A 15,527-nucleotide genomic window follows, 5' to 3' on the forward strand; every position below is an offset into this window, starting at 1 on the left:
AATTCGCGAGAGCCTCCTGAGCAAGGAAGATTGAAAGCAAAACGTTCCAGCGAAACTATTCACACGACGATCTGAAATCTCACGAACAAAAGAGGTCTGAAGCGTCGACGCGTTAACTAACGTAATTTCAAGGATTTCGAAGGATTCATGGAATCACTTCGAAGATCTCAAAGATATTTTTTGTTCTCCCGAAATAGAGTCGAGACTTTCACCGCCTGAAACACCGAGGGGAACCAAACGGTTCGTGCGAATTACGCGTCCGAGTAAAGAAGGTGGGTTCGAGGGAACCGCGAAGTTCCCCTGTGGGCTCCCTATAAAATCGCGCTGAGTGTATCAAACGCAGATCTCCTAAGATCTCGAGAACGCAGCCTCGTGTCTTGAGTTCAGCAAACCGCTTATTATTTACAATATGCATGTGTACAGATTAAAACGCTAAAACCGCCTCGCCTCGAAGCCACGAGCCGGTGGCTTGCTGTTTTGAACCTGGAGTCGCGTTTTCGTGAGGACACGCCGGGGGCCGCGCAGGGGGACCGAAGATATCGCCTTTGTGCACCTGTATGAGCCCGCTCCTCGTCTCCCCTATGCCCCCGTTTCGCGTATATTCGTAGGGGCGACATGTACGTTAAACCTCGACAGTGTGTACCACATTACATTACATTACATTATATTTTGAGCTCCGATAATGTTTTTTTTCCTTTTAAGCTAAGTGAACTGTATAGATAGAGACGTACTTTACATTAAAGCATAGGTCCATTTAATCACGTAATGGACGACGACGCGTTTCTGTTTTTTTTTGCACGCCTATGTATGTTGAGGATTAACGACTAAACAACGACAACGCCTGTTTTGCCTGTCTGCTTGCCCGCCTGTCCATTTCGACAACACGCCGCGGCAAGCTCATAGTTAAGCTTCGGTTAATAACATCGTGTGAGTGTAAGTAGCTCGGTCGATTCGTCGCGAAGATCTCTCCTTGGTTCTTCCTCGACTGATAAAACGTTTTAAAATGAAATATAATTTTCATAATTGTTCGAAGGGTTGAGTGATATAGGAGACTAGAACTGCACACAAGAGCGGTCAAAAAGATAAAAAGCTTTACTAAAACCGATGTCACTATCTTCGCGACGATCCAACGTTACAATTCACCGCAGTGCTGAATCCTTTAAAACGACGCCTTACGTACTTGTGACCTCCAGGACAGTGGTCTCTTAGTAGGCAAGAGTCAATTGCACCGATAGAGCAATTAATTGATTTTGTCCAGCGATTTCTTCAGATTCAAACAATTCGTTTTAATATTCAAATCAGTATTATTTCAATTTCAAGTTTTTAAATATTTGAACATATTTTAATACTTGAAAAAATCAATCTTAATCTAGTTTAGTTCTTGCAACCTTAAAACTAACTTTCTCAACATTAAAAAAAATATATATAACTGTGTAAAAATATATAACTAAATATTTATTCGAGTTTCAAAACTGTAAAATATTTTTAATGTTAGCGAATCAAAAGGAAAACATCGAATAAGTTAATTTTGCAATTTTGCAAAGGTCTCGACGTCAAAAAACACAATAAAACATGTTACTCTTTGGTTCATATGCGCACATAGACAGAATAATATTACAAACGGCGAACAAATAATCGACATTGGTGCAATCGACTCTTCGAGCATATAATAACGTTGCCTTAATTATAAAGGATGTCACGAAATTCGAGTATAAAAATACTTTAGCAGCAAAGCGCGCGAAAAGCTAAATAATAAAGGCACATGCCACCTTTTACTTCGAGCAACAGCTTCTATTTAAATACCCTATTTTTTATTTAAATAAAAAACTTTTTAAATCCGCTTAATCACGAGCAATAACTAAAGAGTTAGCTGCGCGCATACGTACCGTCAATGTTTTCTATTTAGCGTGAATCGTCGCGCTAACGAGTGCTCGCGAGTCGTCGAATCTTGAATCGTGTATCAAGAATCACTATTCTAAATAAAATTATGGCATGCCGCCTTCGTTATTCAGTCTCTCGTAGACTTCTCTGCCGCAGGTTTTCATACGCCAGTTTTATGACACTCCGTATACGCGCTATAATTCATGTAGGATGTAATCGCGCTACGTGCCCGTGATATAACATACGTTGTAATTCTAGCGGAAACGCACAGCGGTAGAGAATCATCGCCAGATTTCCCTTGTACAACACCCCCAATGCGATGGAAACGTCATTGTTCGCGAGCGATTGATTCAGCTCCTAATCTTTTCTTTTATCTTTTTTTTCGTTTTTCAAAGCGGCGAGTCAGAATATTCGCAACGCGTATACCTTACGCTCTTGCTTTTCTTATCCTCTTCTTATCCCCCTCTTTGTTCTTCATGGTTGGGACAGCCCAAAGGGTAGCAGAGTGTAAAAAAGGATGCGAGTCCCTGCGTGGCTGCTCGTGTTCGTTAACTTCGTTTATACAAAAGGATCTCCTAAATAAAGCTACGTAAATTCGGAGTATTGGACGCGTTACCGGAATGCATAGATTCGTTTGTTCTCTCTTTCTTTTTTTTCGTCTTCCTTTCTCTAGCTTTATCTTTTCAATTGCTTTCCTTGAGAGTGCGTATCTTTCCCGCCTTTCGCTCGTTTTCCTCTCTTCAAGAGCGAGGGCGAAAGGGGCGCTAGATACTCGCGTTTAACTCATTTTGTTTTACGTGAGACGCGTACGACGCGCGCGTCTGCCGTGGCAGTTTTCTCCATTACTCTCATTTCCTATTCCTTTATATTCTTTTTATCTTCTTTTAATATTATTGTATTAGATGTCCCGCGAGCCAACAAAAATTATCAAGAAGGTACGAGTGACGCGCTTCGAGTTGTCGCAAATGTTCCGGCGTTCGTTTAGCCCTCGGCTTTCTACATCTTCGAGTATCAGATTCAAAATTTTCATCGATTCCTTTATTTACGATTGTGCGACCACTTAAGCGAAAAATATCCTGAAAAATTCGAATTTCCAAGCTGCACGAGCTTGGAGATGTCTCAAAGACGCAGACTCGGAAACCGGATTTCCTTGAATTCTCCTTACTTGGGGGGAGGGGAGGAACTGTTGCAACAACCCCGACAGCCGTCGTCACTCGAACAAGAGGAAAGTATCCTTGCGGAATGACGTCAGAGAACGAAACCCTGAAGCACATACACGCACGCACAGGAGTCTTGAACGGCGCGCGCCCGGTTCATCCACTACGACTCGTTACCGACTCGTCGTTGATGCGGTTGATTGCTGCTGCTTGCTTAGTGGTGGCTCTCCCCGGGCCGATGGATAAGTCCGCGAGGTATCCGGCTCGCTCTTCCTCTTGTGGATTGTACTCTTAAAAGTTGACTAGGGCTTGAAGCGGCTGCTAGCTCGAGTCGCTCGAGATGGACGCGCGCGGCTGACGCTTGCCACGCCTTCGGGGGTGCGAGTGGTCCTAGCTGCTGGTAGAGGCGATGGGACTGACCGGGCTGAGGGGGCTGCGCGCCGAGTCCCTCAGGACTCCGGTCAGCGTTACTACCAGTTTACGGCTACCGGCATGGTCACGGTGCTCACCTAACCAGATACCCTGCCATGTGCCCAGAGCCAGCTTACCATCGGTGATCGGGATGCTTAGCGATGAGCCCAGAAAACAGGCCTTCACGTGCGCTGGCTGTGGAACATTAGGAATATTTAGTTCCAATTTTATAAATTTACTTTAAACATTTTACTTTAATATTTCACGATTCAAGGAGCTGATAATACAATATCTTTTAATGCTATTTATTTTATTTGATTGAATTAGATGATCTGCCAAGTGTAATTTAATGTCTACTGATTTAAAGAACACGATAATATAGGACTTACACTTTTCTAAGTGAATAAAAATTCAACAAGAAAGAATATTGGTACTAGCTTTCAATTTACCATGTCATCGGGCCCCTCACAACTGTGCCTGTACTCCAAGCCTTCAGGAACTATTTTGTTAAGCATCATCTCCATATCGTCTCTCACATCTGGGTCCCAGCTCTCATTTAACGCTAAACTGGCTGAGGTATGGAGAACTACGGAAAACAATTAATCAAATATTTATCACTCTGCAAGGAAACTTGCTTGCTTCTCATAGCGTACAGGCATACGCAAGTAAAACATACAAATTGGTACACAAGTATCAACGTAAAATTATTAGCACTGTTTCATCCGCACGCAAAAACACATTGCGGCCACAACTCCAGCCTGTGGCAGACGGATTAAGAAATCATGCTGGTACTCACTCTGAATATGGCAGAGACCGACGGAAAACTGGCAGAGTTCGGGAACCTGCCTGAGGATCTCCTCGGTGACGAGGTGAACACCCCGATGCTGTGGCCTGAGGTTGATCTTGGTCTGGAACCAGCCGGAGCCGATCTGGATGCCGCGATTGGAGGAGGCCATGGCTGCGCGGGGACAGACGACGCGCAGGAGGGCAGGAGGGAGGAGGAGATCCGAGAGCAGCTTCTCCTAGCACGCTGGTGTACGGTACGCGGTGGAACAGCGCGGTGGATTACTCCAGGTGGCCGACGCGGGGCTCCGCTCGGCGACGGTTACAAATAATCTATCGCGCGCGCCGCGGTCTGATCTGCCGAGCGTTCCGAGCCGCGGGGGAAGGTTAGGTGAGAGAGACAGACAGACGGAGAAAGTGATCAGACGGACGGAGGGGGGGAAGGGGGAGAGGAGAGAGAAAGAGAGAGACGAGGAAGGGTAACGATTCGGCCGCTCGGCGCGGCGCGGCGCGCGCGACACAGCAAGCATGCACGCAATGCACGCACGTACGCACGCACGCACGCAGAGCACGGATGCACGTACGCACACACGTGTACGCGCGCATACACCTGTCACTGGCACACCACTCACCTACACGCAGCGATCGACGGCGGCGACGGACGTTAGCGGATGGCAGGCTCGGAGCGGAGCATCGCGAGACCGCGTGAACGGACAACTCGTGACGGGCGGACGGCGTGCGGCGTGGGACGGCGGCCGCGTGTGCCGTGCCTGCCGTGCAGTGTGCACTGGCCTTTGGCGAGCGATTGCAAATGGCGACGGCGCGCGCGGCGCCGCGACCGCGGTCGTAACGTCCCGCGCCTGCGCGAAGGTGTCACTCGTGCTGCTGCTCGAGTGCTGTTCCTTTAGTTTCTTTAGTTGTTTAATTCCTTTCTCGGCAGTCGCGATTCAATTACGAATCTCAAATAATATTTATCGTGCGCTTATCTTAAACGACAAAGCGCTATTTTTTGAGTTCTTACGACATGATGTTTTTTTACCCAATGTTCCATGTTCAGATTTTATTTTCTAGGGATCCTAGTAAAGAAAAATATCGCTTATCAGAATTCCTAGAGAACAAAGTTTTCTATTGGTCGTCAAATGTTTCAGACGAAGAATGAATTCTGCATAAAAGACAATTATTTATAAATATCATGATCAGAATAGATTATCCGATCTACTAATATCCGAAATATCTGTAATTCTAATTGTTCTCTATTTCCTAGAGATAGTCATCTTACTGATTCCGGCGTGCATTTTCCCAATTCGAAAATCACTTATAATTCAAAAAATTGTTTAAAAATTGGATCTTGTAATTATACTTTAAATAGAAAATAAAATTTCTATTTTAAAACTAAACTACCTAATATATCTAAACACTAGAAAGCGAAACAAGAAGGAAAAGTATTGAAAAAGTGCAAGGAGTGCATTCAAGTGATAGCAGTTGATGTATGTACAGTTGGAGGCACTTTGCACTTGATTTCGAATAATTCCAACGGTCAACGGCAGTAGCAAGTTTCTACTTACATTCCGGAGAGACCACGAAATTAATTGAAAAGTAAAAACTTCTTGTTAATATCTTGCTTATATATAATTCATTCCTTAAATTAATAACAACTAATTATTATTATTTAAAAGATATCTTTAATAATCGTAAGGTAATTTTTGCCTTCATTTTTTTCACTGTCTTCATGATCGTACAGTTAACTTAATTATTTTATCTAATTTTCGTTTTAATCTTCTGCGTATATATTAATTGTTTCCAAATATGATATTTGTATTAATGTTTATTAACATACAAATAATATAAATTGTCGTTCGTATTAGATATGTTCTATCTCGTCGACCTACTTTCCCACCGTCGCAGGGGCAAATTGGCCCCTTGCTGGCTCGCTGCAACGCTCAACCAGAAATTATTTAAGAGACATTATAATTCCGATGCGATAAAGAAGCTAGACGTCATAAGAATTTCGTATGTCGTTCGCCTTCATAACATATACTATGCTCTACACATATATAACATTCTTTCACTTCTAACATTTTGCCAATCGTATATTGACAGTGAAGAGATTTTAAAGATAATCCAGCAGCGCGGCGGCGCAAGACAGAGATTCAGCTTGTACCTCTCATCGCAATTGCTGTGGGGTATCATTAAGATTCATCAGTATCAGATAACATGCTATCAAAGTGAGTAGTGTGTGTGTGTGTGTGTATGTGTGATACATCTCTGGCTAGTTTACTGCTGATGAGTTTACTTAAATTTATTAATAATATATATATATATTTGTTTTTGTTGCTTTTTTAGAAGATATTTCAATGGTGTTGCAAACACTCGACGAGCTTTCGATAGAGGAGGACTTCGATGCAGTACAAATTCTTGATATCACAATGGAATTGCCTGTGGCAAATGAGAATTTATTACCGGATCCCTCGCGCGAAGACCTGCATCTTCTTCCGGAAGATGTCGAGTCGCGAATGATGGTACGTAGACTTTAAATGGGTCAGTTAGTCATAGCTGCGCGCATTGGGAAATGTATTTTCCGGCGAATTTTATATCTCTTTCAGCAGATCATCCTACTGTTCCTTAGATTCCATAATATATATATGCTTACACTGTTCCTCAGATTCCAATATGCTTGGTTCAATGATTTGTTTTGACTTTGCTCGCTTGTCTATAGACAACGGATCCTGAATTTGCTTTCGTTTATGCAGATGCAAGACGCGCACCTGAATTTTGGCGTACTCACCGATGACGAGCTGGAATTCTTATTCAATCGTAACGGCGAGATCGCATTGTTAGTGCCTGATTCCTGTGTCTTCCTTGTACCATAACGGCTGATCCCAATCCCTAAATCGCAAAAGTTCTTCACGCAATATATATAACAAGCTTTACATCCTGTACCATTTATTATTTTCTACTTTGTGTTACCTTTTATCTTGCTCTAAAATTTAATCCAAATCAATCTCATAATTAATCACAATTAATTAAAATTACAGAAGAAATAATTTTAATTTTCTGTCTATTAATTAAAATGCACAGAAGAAATAATAATTTGTTTTGATATAATCATATTCTTTGTAGTGACATGCAAAATACGGACGACAACAGAAACAGAGACGTCAGCGAAATCGCAGAAGGTAGGATAAGTGGATACGTCACATGTATATAATTACGTTTTTTTGTCATATCAAATGAAATGAAATGAAATTAAATTTGGTTAACAGAGGCCCATCGAGAGATGCAATCGCCTCGGGGAATCCTCAGGTATCCTCCGGTACTTGCGCATGGGTCGACAAGTAAATCGAAATACGATGGAAAAGTGTCTGTGACTCCGCAAAAACGACAGACACGTCCGCAAGTGGAAACACCTACAAAACGAAGACGTGTACGTATATTTATTCATATGTATATGTATAATTATTAAGACTAACATCATGAGACAGTGTGAACATTTCAAATTAATAGATCAACTGTTTCTCATTGTTAATCACATCTTTTCTTTCCTTTTTTGTAATTTTGTCACCCTTTTGTCTTGTTCTCCTCTTCGTATAATCGTATAATAATATTATCATTAATTCTTTTACTTAACTATTATTTTTTATATGTTATTTACAGTTATCCTTTGAGGATGTGATTCCCGTTCCTTTGGAGGATGTAGTAGCCCAGTTGTCTGCCACAGCTGAGCCTTCTGTTCCTTTGGAGGATGTGACAGTACCCCAGATACTTGTGGAAGGGACAGTGGCACCAGCTTCTCCATTACCCGAGGAACAGATGCCTGCCGTACAACGAGCAGAATTAGACATGGAACTGGAGCCTGTGCATCCGAAGTTCTTCAAAAGCAAGAAGCAGCCAAAGAGAGGCAAAGTTATCGATAAGAAAATCAGATTGGAGGACAAGTCGCTCAAGGAGTGGCATCAGAATACAAGAATTTATTGCAAATCGGTGGGTTTTCAGATTACGTAGTTTTGCACGATTTGCACGCATGCAAATTAAAAACAAAAAAAACGTCCAGAAACGTCAATAAATAAATACAATATCGTAAACATTTTCGTCTGATGGAGACCACAGAAGTTTCGATTATAAATCACTCTTCCTTATTTTCAGCAATTGGACTTGCCGCAAGTGCATCGTCCGTCCCCAGCGATGGAACTCTTCGATCGACCTTCGCACCAGCCCAAGCGATGGGCCAGCAAACTGTATGATCTGTTTGCTGATAACGTTAGAGGCCCATTCACGGCTCCAGATCAAGAGGACGCAGTCATGTCAAGTATGATGTAGATCTGTGTAGACAGTGAACAATTTTTAGGCATTTACGTTAACGATGTACGATATAAATAAGATATTGCGATGTAACCTGAAGGACTTACGTATTTCTTTCAGTGCAAGAAATACGAGCCGCGACGAGCAGGCTGGATCATCCTATGGAGGAATGGAGTACGCTTGGAAATGTGCAGGCCACGACTGCTGCCGATGGTACTGCCATGGAGAGCATCTCGAACATCCCTCCCACCGATATTCAAATGGCAGAAACGGCAACGGTACGCGACAGTTGTGAGGCATCAACGGTGCCGTTAGCAGAGGCAGACATGGCCATTTCAGAGCAAGATATTAAGTGAGTCTTTGTATTATCAAAGATTACGAAGATACAAGAATACAAAACTAATTAAAATCGTATAGCCAAGTAGATAATGCGATTGTCGACATATATATTTTTATCATTTATCTTAGAATTGTACAATATTCGAAAATTTGAAATGTCTGAATATTATACAATTTTAATTGATAAAATGGAACCGTTAATTAGCAGTATGAAACTAATGATCAAGAATCAAAAATTCAAGATTGGAATCAAAAAGTCAAAACTCGACTAGTAGTTTTTATTTATCATTATTATCATTTTTCTCGACACTTCTTCCTGAGTTGTTGAATATTTATTTAATTAAATTATTTTAGCGCCGAGCGTATGCAAAATGTCGAGATGAAAGTAGATGACGCGGATGCAAACAGCCTCCCCGATGTCGAAGTTATGCTGGAGAAACGATGGCGTCAATCGGAAATAAGAGATCGCGTCTCGAAATCTTCCACCCCGTAATTTGAAGTTATTTTCTTTTTGCTAGAGCTTGACGTAACAACGTTCTAAGTTGTCAATACTGATCCAGGCTTTTCATAGACAAATACTTCGAGAATCGATAATCACGAATTGAAAAAAAAAAAACAAAAACAGGATCTTTGAGCGCGCGTCTACTGCAGTTTGCACGAAACTCAGCGCGTTGTTGTCTCAAGCCTGCTATGAAAAAATACTGTTTGGTGTATAATAAGAATGTATAATATTGTTCTTATTGTCGACTCAAGGATTGCGGCGGAGTCCGTACCTCTGACAGTTCAGGACGTTCTGGCTATGTTGGAGGTCTTGTGGCGCGATCGGGAAGTTGTCAAATTTAACGACTTCATCCCAAGAGATACATACTCGACAAACGATGTTGTTCATGTTTTCAACATACTTCTTGGTAAATATCTCCTCGTTTACAATATATTCTAATGATGATGATGATAAAAAATAATGATCAATATTCTCTAAATTAATTCTTTATTATATTAATCCAATGTCCGAGGCACGTTTGATTAATAAGTTAGTTTCAATATAGTTCTACATGCGAAGAAGAAGCTCGTTCTGCGACAGAGCGCTTGCTACCGTACTCTTTGGATCAGGAAACTTTATTTCGACTAAATTGTAAAACGTATTATATTAATTGATTCTCAAATACTAATGCCGACTTTTTAAATTATTAATTTTTGTCGAATTCATTATAATTGTTTTTTCTATTGTATTCTTTATTGTTTTGTGGTATTCTTGGTGGTGGTGTGTATTCTTTATTGTTACTATGGTCGGTATAATATATTTGTACAAATACTTATTTACCTAAATACTGAATTATAACGCAGTATTGTATCGCGGCTAGAGTTAAAATGTGAAATAAATGTCGTTTTATGTCGCAGTATTTTATTAATTATGGGATGTTTCACTTCTCACCTTCCGCAAATCTAAATTTTCATTTTGAAATACACGTACATGGATTAGTAAGTAACAAATATTTTATTTCTAATTTATATGTAGATATACAATTGATCTTTACAGTATAAGCATTTCTTACGAAATAATATTAAAGAAATATTGAAGTTTATAGAAACTTAACTGGTTGCTTCTAATTTATCATAATGACATAATCAGTTAATTAATTATTAACTGCAGTTAAGTTTTTATAAAAACACTTTTATGAAATTAATATTTTAAGATTCTCTGTATATAAAATAAATAACGAGGGACCAATCACACGTGTTTAGAGGTACTGAATGACCCATAGATCTTCAAGACAGAGACTGATGTAGCCTTAATAATGTTCTTATCCACCTAATATCAATCAAAGCTTGGTACATGCAGCGTGCGGACTACCAAGCTGTTGTAACGTGAAGGATTTATCTTTCTTGTTCGCTTCGGACCGTCAACTTGTTCTCCAGAGAATTGGAGCTTATGAATGCACGTGGTACCGTGTAGTTTATCATATATTGCGAATATATTACATAATTTTTTTTAAATATTTGAATCGCAATGTACATTAAAGCAATGATTATTCCCTAAGTCGGGCCAATCTCTGTGTTAACTCGTCCTGCTCCTGGCTCACTGCTGTTGAAGTACCGATACTGCCTAGTTGACCAGCAGGTAGTTCCATATTCAATTCCAGCCTGAAAATAATAATGGATCAGCAATCAAGTTGGTGTCATTTGAATTACTATAAAGTTTCTAATTTTAAGATAACTTGGAAGACAAAAATAATTTCTTTTACAGTGTTTTCTTGTGTTATACACAATTATCATTCCTCTTAATGTATTAATTATTAGTGTCTGGATTTATGGAAGCAAAATTGAGTTGAAAGTTAAATAAAAATTGATCCATATTCTTACCCAGCCTCGTCTGCTACTTGCTGCATCAAAGAGTCCACATCGTTCTGAGGTACGTTAGTAGTTGTAGTTTGCGACATGGCGTTCTCCATGTACGAGCTCTGTACATCCAGATCCTCAAACTGGCTCTCGAATTTGTCCATGAGTCCAGAGATTTTTTCCAGATTCATCGACTTCATGGCCGCATCCATGGCCTTAACGACACCAGCCATGGACTGGGTGACCTTGCGAGTCGTCAACGCGGTTTGCACTCTGCTGGCCACTGCGTCCACCCTGGCACTCATCCTGAGATAATTCAACGCCTGGTTCTTCTGTCGAATCGCATTCTCCGCATGAATGCGGGCACCCTCCATGTTGCCCTTCTGTATCGCCTTCTTGATCTTTGCCTTCTCTATTTTCTCCTCCTTCTCGCATTTCTTCGAGTTCCTCTCCAGCTCCTTCACCGCAAACTTCAGGTTGAACAAGTTCTCTGTATTGCAGTATTAAGGAAAATAGCTCTCGTTTGCGTTCTAAGAATCTTTTGATTTGCGAAGAAAGAAAAAGGTCGTGACTCGTAAGAGTGTCAAAAAAGATTTTAACGAAATAAATCTCAGAAAATTTCTTAAATTCAACAACAGTTTCAGGTACGAACATTGCTTGAAAATGCTTTGACAGGTTCCGCTTGGAGTATAACTCCTAAAATAAGGAAAGGTGTTTAAAACTCTTCATGTCGACCTTCGTGCTGATTGCAACATTCAATCGTATATTTAAAGGATACTTTCCATCTGAGAGACGGACATCATTGACTGTTCGGCCCCCGTTTTGATAAAAACTGAAAACCTAACCTCAAAACTAAAAAGTTTTCGCTAGCTTTAATGTCACCGATTACCGATGACGCATGACATGCGAATCAGTGCAAACTTTTCGCAAATAAATGATAATGACGAATGACGTTTACAGTGACACGTTATTCGCCCAATGTTCACAAACAAGAAATCACGTCACTCTCCTACAACTGACAATGACAGTTGCAGGATTACTCATCGACCATAAATGATATGTAATCAAATTTCTACGATAGACGGCAGCACTATGTTCTTTCCCTAGGGACCTTTGAAAGGGTCTAGTAGTTTATATTAGTTCGCTGATGTACAAATTATTTATATAGATGTCGCTAAATCCTTTTAAAAGGAATTTTTGTATCTTGCAAGTAATAAATGAATTCGTATGATCGAGGAAGAAAAACGGCGAAAGCGCGAAAATGAATGAAAATTTATTGAGGCGGATAAAAGGCCAGCTGAACGCCAAGTTTTACGTAATGAACGATATATGGTTGAGAGATTGCGTCGAGTTCTTCATCAGGGACAAAGCTCCTCATGAAGTATGTACATCGCGAATGATTTCTAATCTCAGTTATCATTATCAATAAAAATTAGTAACATTTTTTGAGAACATTATTAAAACATTTGTCAATGTATTTTGCTCTTTTTTTTATTAAACAACAAATGCAATTAGAGTCTTCATTAGATTAATTAAGACTTGATAACATTAATCACTTTACTTTTATAATTGTCGATTATAGATGACAGACAGACACATTTTCGAATTTGTGGAAGGCCAGTGGCAGCTGAGCGACTTACGGGAGATCAGCAATGAGAATGGATGTCTGCCCAGGAATCTCACACAACAGATGCGCACTGTATTGAGTGGTACTTATATCCTCCAGGTAAGTTCTTTGAAGAAATATTCTTGCACTCTTCAAAAATATTCTCAAGAATTTTGTACACGTCTCTTCTTGGAAGGATCCAAATAGACCACACATTGAAGATTGTTCGGTATTAGCATAGGTGGATAAAATGTATGACATAGCGAGCTCCAAGTATAAGCAGTTGTGTGAGATTCGCAAGGTCAGCAGTGAAAATCTCGAGGTGACAGAAAAAGAGGAGTCCGAGAAGGCAGAATGGCAACCCAAAGGCAGAAGAATGATGCAGCTGTGTCTCACCGATGGAGTACAGGATGTCACGGCGATAGAGTACACACCAGTCAAGCAGATAACTGTAAGGACCTTCCTGAATTCTCTTTATAATAGCAGGAGAAATTACAAAACAGTTTTTGGATTAGAAATCTTGTCGGAGCGTAGGAATAACTTTACAAACATTTCTCGCTGCAGGGTACGTTACTTCCTGGCTACAAGGTGATGATAATTGGCCCGGTCGATTGTAGACGCGGCGTTATACTCTTGCAAGATGGCAGGTACAAGGAAGTCGGCGGAGAAGTCGAATCTCTGTTAAAATCCAACGCGCTGGAGAACGTCCTGGCTAGAGCTCTGTAAGATTTTCTTTTGAGACTGACGCTCAAGGTTATTAAGTTTTGGAATTATTCCCAATTCTGACGTTTTCGTTTCAATTTCACTCTGTTGCCCAGTGGAGAGCCGGAGAATCCCGATCCGTATAATGATAATGGGCTACCGAGAGCTCCGAATCAGAATCCCCAGAATGAACCAGCATCACATCCTAGCGGCGAGGACAGTTTCTTCGACGACGACTTTGAGCAAGCTATCGATCTGGAAGCAGTGACGGCGATCGAGCAACAAAGTCAAGAAGTAATTGAAGTCATTCAAGATAGTTTCGACAGCACTCGCGATCGAAGACAGATAATTGAAGAAGAAAGAAGCGAGAACATAGAAGAACCCTTGCAAGATATAAATTTCGAACCCTTAGAAGATTGGTTGGTATTAAAATTATCGAAAATTGAAATTTCTCATAAAAATTTAATCGATATAAAATTGTATTGTTTGCGGAAAATTATTTTATCTCGTTTATTGTATTTATTATTTTTCAATTTTCCTACATTGAGCGGTCATTTCAGGCCCAGTAATCCCCCCACAAGATCTTTACGAGCGTTGCCTGTGTCGCGGATGGCAGTTGAAGAATTCAACGGGGAGGATGACATAATGGTCGAGGAAGCATCAACTTCCGCATGCAATTCTCGCAGCAAGCCGCTATCTTCTGCGAATTCTCTCGGGAACAAGAGCGCCTCAGAATTTCCTGATGACGATTTCGATTTCGACGATTACGAGATGATAGTTGAACCAGTGAACCAGAGGTTTCCTATCTATTTATTCCCTTGTACATTCAATGTACATCTTCGCGCATTTATTTACTTGCTTACGTCATTTCAGTCAACAGAAGAAAAATCCCGCGAAGAGTGGAACATTTTCCATGCAATCAGCGTCCAACTCGAGGTCGGCGAATCGCGATACACAGGCGGAGATTAAGAAATCTGTTCCCGCGAAGGCTGCAGCGGCACAAAATAAAGAGCCTATGGTATCGTGCAATATCCAAACGGATATCCTCGTACAAGCGTTTCTTAATTATTTGAGCTATTAATTCTTTGCTTGTTTAACTTGACATTTTTCAAAGCCGAGCACTTCGAGAATGAACCAAGAAATACCGAAGACCAGGGTGATCCACGACTTCTTCAAGCCTCCACCACCACCACCAAAGATCTGCGACGTCCTGAGTGACGTACTGCGCGAGTCTGTTAGAGGAAGGATGCATAGAACGGTGAGAGGCCAAGTAAAAACTCACTCGACGTTGACGAAGCAGGGTAAATGCTGGGTGCTAACGGCGCTGATCGCAGACCACACCGCCAGCGTAGAAGTCTGCTTCGACTCTGAGGTAGTACGCGGAGTAGAAAGCAGGAGGGCTCGGCAACTTGATGCACTTGACAAAAACGTTGAAATCCTTTTAGCTCCTGGAGAGGTTCCTCGGATTTACCGTGCAGGAGTTTTCACAGAAGAGGAAGCTCTGTAAATCGAATCCTCAGATAAACGACGAACTGCGACTGGTAAGCTGCTGCACACGTTCGGATACCCGTGATTGATTGAATCGGACGTAACATGTTTCTTCAAGATTATCAATTTCTTCAGAGCCTACGCAATGCGCAACATCAAATTCAGAGCTTGGACGCGCTGTTGAAATTGGAATTGGTTCAGAATCAAACGCCCAAGGTCGTCGATATCACGCCACTGACTCCGCAGCAGAAGGAAGCTCTTGCGAGGAAGCCTCTGTAAGATTTGATCGTGGAATGTGCAGATTGTGGGAGCAAAATTTAAAAAGATTTAATACAAGTGTGAAACAACCAGTGAATCGCAGGTAATAATTGCGAAGAAATGATAGTTTTTATTAAGTTACTGTAATGAAAACATTTTGCGTCTCAGGAACAAAGTTGTGGGGTAATTTTTGTACAATTTATATAAATAAATAAATGTCATTTGTTAACGAACGGAATGATGTAACAATCGGTAGCATGAAGTGT

The 15,527-nt window shown here is 40.9% G+C and overlaps 4 protein-coding genes across 6 annotated transcripts; 2 read left to right on the forward strand and 2 right to left on the reverse strand.

Moving 5' to 3' along the window:
- Positions 1-2,256: 2,256 nt before the first annotated feature.
- On the reverse strand, positions 2,257-5,004 carry LOC105279780 (UPF0047 protein YjbQ). The gene is made up of 4 exons (XM_011339797.3): positions 4,865-5,004; positions 4,246-4,479; positions 3,899-4,035; positions 2,257-3,644 (listed from the first exon to the last, which is right to left on the reverse strand). The coding sequence occupies exons 2-4, from the start codon at positions 4,403-4,405 to the stop codon at positions 3,429-3,431; spliced, it is 513 nt and encodes a 170-aa protein (XP_011338099.1). The 5' UTR covers positions 4,406-4,479; positions 4,865-5,004; the 3' UTR covers positions 2,257-3,428.
- Positions 5,005-5,167: 163 nt separating this feature from the next.
- LOC105279779 (meiotic recombination protein REC8 homolog) lies at positions 5,168-10,275 on the forward strand. The gene is made up of 13 exons (XM_026971104.1): positions 5,168-5,828; positions 6,098-6,242; positions 6,333-6,457; positions 6,576-6,751; positions 6,932-7,101; positions 7,353-7,408; positions 7,496-7,656; positions 7,887-8,213; positions 8,376-8,538; positions 8,652-8,883; positions 9,225-9,359; positions 9,624-9,778; positions 9,917-10,275. The coding sequence occupies exons 2-13, from the start codon at positions 6,100-6,102 to the stop codon at positions 9,997-9,999; spliced, it is 1,926 nt and encodes a 641-aa protein (XP_026826905.1). The 5' UTR covers positions 5,168-5,828; positions 6,098-6,099; the 3' UTR covers positions 10,000-10,275.
- A 74-nt stretch (positions 10,276-10,349) lies between these two features.
- On the reverse strand, positions 10,350-12,261 carry LOC105279771 (charged multivesicular body protein 1b). Its single transcript, XM_011339781.3, has 3 exons — positions 11,986-12,261; positions 11,232-11,697; positions 10,350-11,012 (listed from the first exon to the last, which is right to left on the reverse strand). Exons 1-3 carry the CDS (start codon positions 12,008-12,010, stop codon positions 10,898-10,900), a joined length of 606 nt encoding a protein of 201 aa, XP_011338083.1. The 5' UTR covers positions 12,011-12,261; the 3' UTR covers positions 10,350-10,897.
- Positions 12,262-12,357: 96 nt separating this feature from the next.
- Positions 12,358-15,491, forward strand: LOC105279772 (recQ-mediated genome instability protein 1). 3 transcript variants are annotated; one of them, XM_011339783.2, is made up of 10 exons: positions 12,358-12,588; positions 12,790-12,933; positions 13,055-13,264; positions 13,378-13,535; positions 13,632-13,934; positions 14,076-14,312; positions 14,389-14,533; positions 14,630-14,887; positions 14,961-15,056; positions 15,139-15,491. In XM_011339783.2, the coding sequence occupies exons 1-10, from the start codon at positions 12,469-12,471 to the stop codon at positions 15,280-15,282; spliced, it is 1,815 nt and encodes a 604-aa protein (XP_011338085.1). In that variant the 5' UTR covers positions 12,358-12,468; the 3' UTR covers positions 15,283-15,491. The 3 variants fall into 3 exon arrangements, with proteins under 3 accessions (XP_011338085.1, XP_011338086.1, XP_011338087.1); XM_011339784.2 differs by lacking the exon at positions 12,358-12,588 and having other exon boundaries at positions 12,805-12,933; positions 13,050-13,264; XM_011339785.2 differs by lacking the exon at positions 12,358-12,588 and having other exon boundaries at positions 12,852-12,933; positions 13,010-13,264.
- The last annotated feature ends 36 nt before the right edge of the window (positions 15,492-15,527 follow it).

Source organism: Ooceraea biroi, chromosome 7 (genome assembly GCF_003672135.1).
Source record: "Ooceraea biroi isolate clonal line C1 chromosome 7, Obir_v5.4, whole genome shotgun sequence".
In the NCBI taxonomy this organism is placed as follows: domain Eukaryota; kingdom Metazoa; phylum Arthropoda; class Insecta; order Hymenoptera; family Formicidae; genus Ooceraea; species Ooceraea biroi.